At 69.5% G+C, this 1,222-nt stretch overlaps 1 protein-coding gene across 1 annotated transcript; it reads right to left on the bottom strand.

The window, feature by feature from the left end:
* Positions 1–110: 110 nt before the first annotated feature.
* LOC112125460 (filamin-A-like) lies at positions 111–1,046 on the bottom strand (the record flags this gene model as incomplete). Its single annotated transcript, XM_029913898.1, has 3 exons — positions 111–351; positions 630–707; positions 928–1,046. Coding segments are annotated over 3 exons (438 nt in total), but the record flags the coding sequence as incomplete, so codon positions are not given.
* Positions 1,047–1,222: the final 176 nt, after the last annotated feature.

Below are 1,222 nucleotides of genomic sequence, written 5' to 3'. Positions count from 1 at the left end.
GATCCCCATGGAATCCCCCAGCCCCCCTCATCTCCCCCTCGCCCGCCCCCGCACCTGGGGGAGGGAGGGGTCAGCCCCAGCCCCCCATGGAATCCCCCAGCCCCCCTCACCTCCACCTCGCCTGCCCCCGTGCCTGGGGGAGGGAGGGGTCAGCCCCAGCCCGGCCCCCCTTGGCACCCCCCACTCACCGGCCGTGAAGACCTCGAAGGATGTGACCTTGTTGGCGATGTTGCCCGTGGGCTCCAGGCCGGGCCCCTGGGCCGTCACCCGCCCGGCGTCGCCCAGCGATTTCCCCACCGTCACCTCGAACGGACTCTTGGCAATGTGCTGCCCCGCGAACAGCACCGTCACCTGGGGGCAGTGGGGTTACAGCGGGAGCCGGACGGGGGGGGCTGCGAGCCAGGACTCCTGGGATCTCCCCCCGGGACTGGGAGGAGAGTGGTGCTGGTGGGGTAGAGCAGGGGGGGCCGGGAGCCAGGACTCCTGGGTTCTCCCCCCGGGACAGGGAGGGGAGCGGGGCTGGTGGGGTAGAGCGGGGGGGCCGGGAGCCAGGACTCCTGGGTTCTCTCCCTAGGACTGAGAGGGCTGGTGACTAGGTGGGGGGGGGGGGGGGGACAGGGGAGTCTCACCTTGTGGACCCCCGTTACTTTGGGAATGTACGAGACGGAGAAAGTTCGGTTCTTGTCGTTGTTCGCGATGACCTTGGCCTATGGGGAGAAACAGCATTAGATTGAGAGCCCCCCCACCAGCACCCCTCACTCCTGACCCGCAGCCCCTGCCAGCCCAGCCCTGCCCCCCCCCACTCTGACGGTGCCCCTCACTCCCGACCCCCAGCCCCATAACCCCCCAGTCCCATAACCCCCCAGCTCTGACGGTGCCCCTCACTCCCGACCCGCAGCCCCTGCTAGCCCGGCCCTGGGCTCCCACCTCTTCTCTGTGCCCAGCTGGGTCCTCCACGTAGACCAGGACGTCGCCCTGGCCGGCGCTGATGGTCTCCACGGTGAACTCGGCCTTTCTCTTCACCATGTTCCCAGTGGGCTCAATACCTGGGGGCGGAGTCAGCCCGGGAGGGGGCGGAGTCAGCCCAGGAGGGGGCGGAGTCAGCCCCCCACCCCGGCACACAGAGAGGCTGCAGTGGGGCACCCCGAGAAGGGGCAATGATGATAACAGTCATGGGGGGGGACTCTGCCCATGGGGTGAGGAGGGGCAAGGGGGCTGGAGA

Source organism: Terrapene carolina, unplaced genomic scaffold (genome assembly GCF_002925995.2).
Source record: "Terrapene carolina triunguis isolate 2854851 unplaced genomic scaffold, T_m_triunguis-2.0 Scaffold8507, whole genome shotgun sequence".
NCBI lineage: Eukaryota > Metazoa > Chordata > Testudines > Emydidae > Terrapene > Terrapene triunguis.
This window is presented reverse-complemented; position numbering and strand designations above follow the sequence as displayed.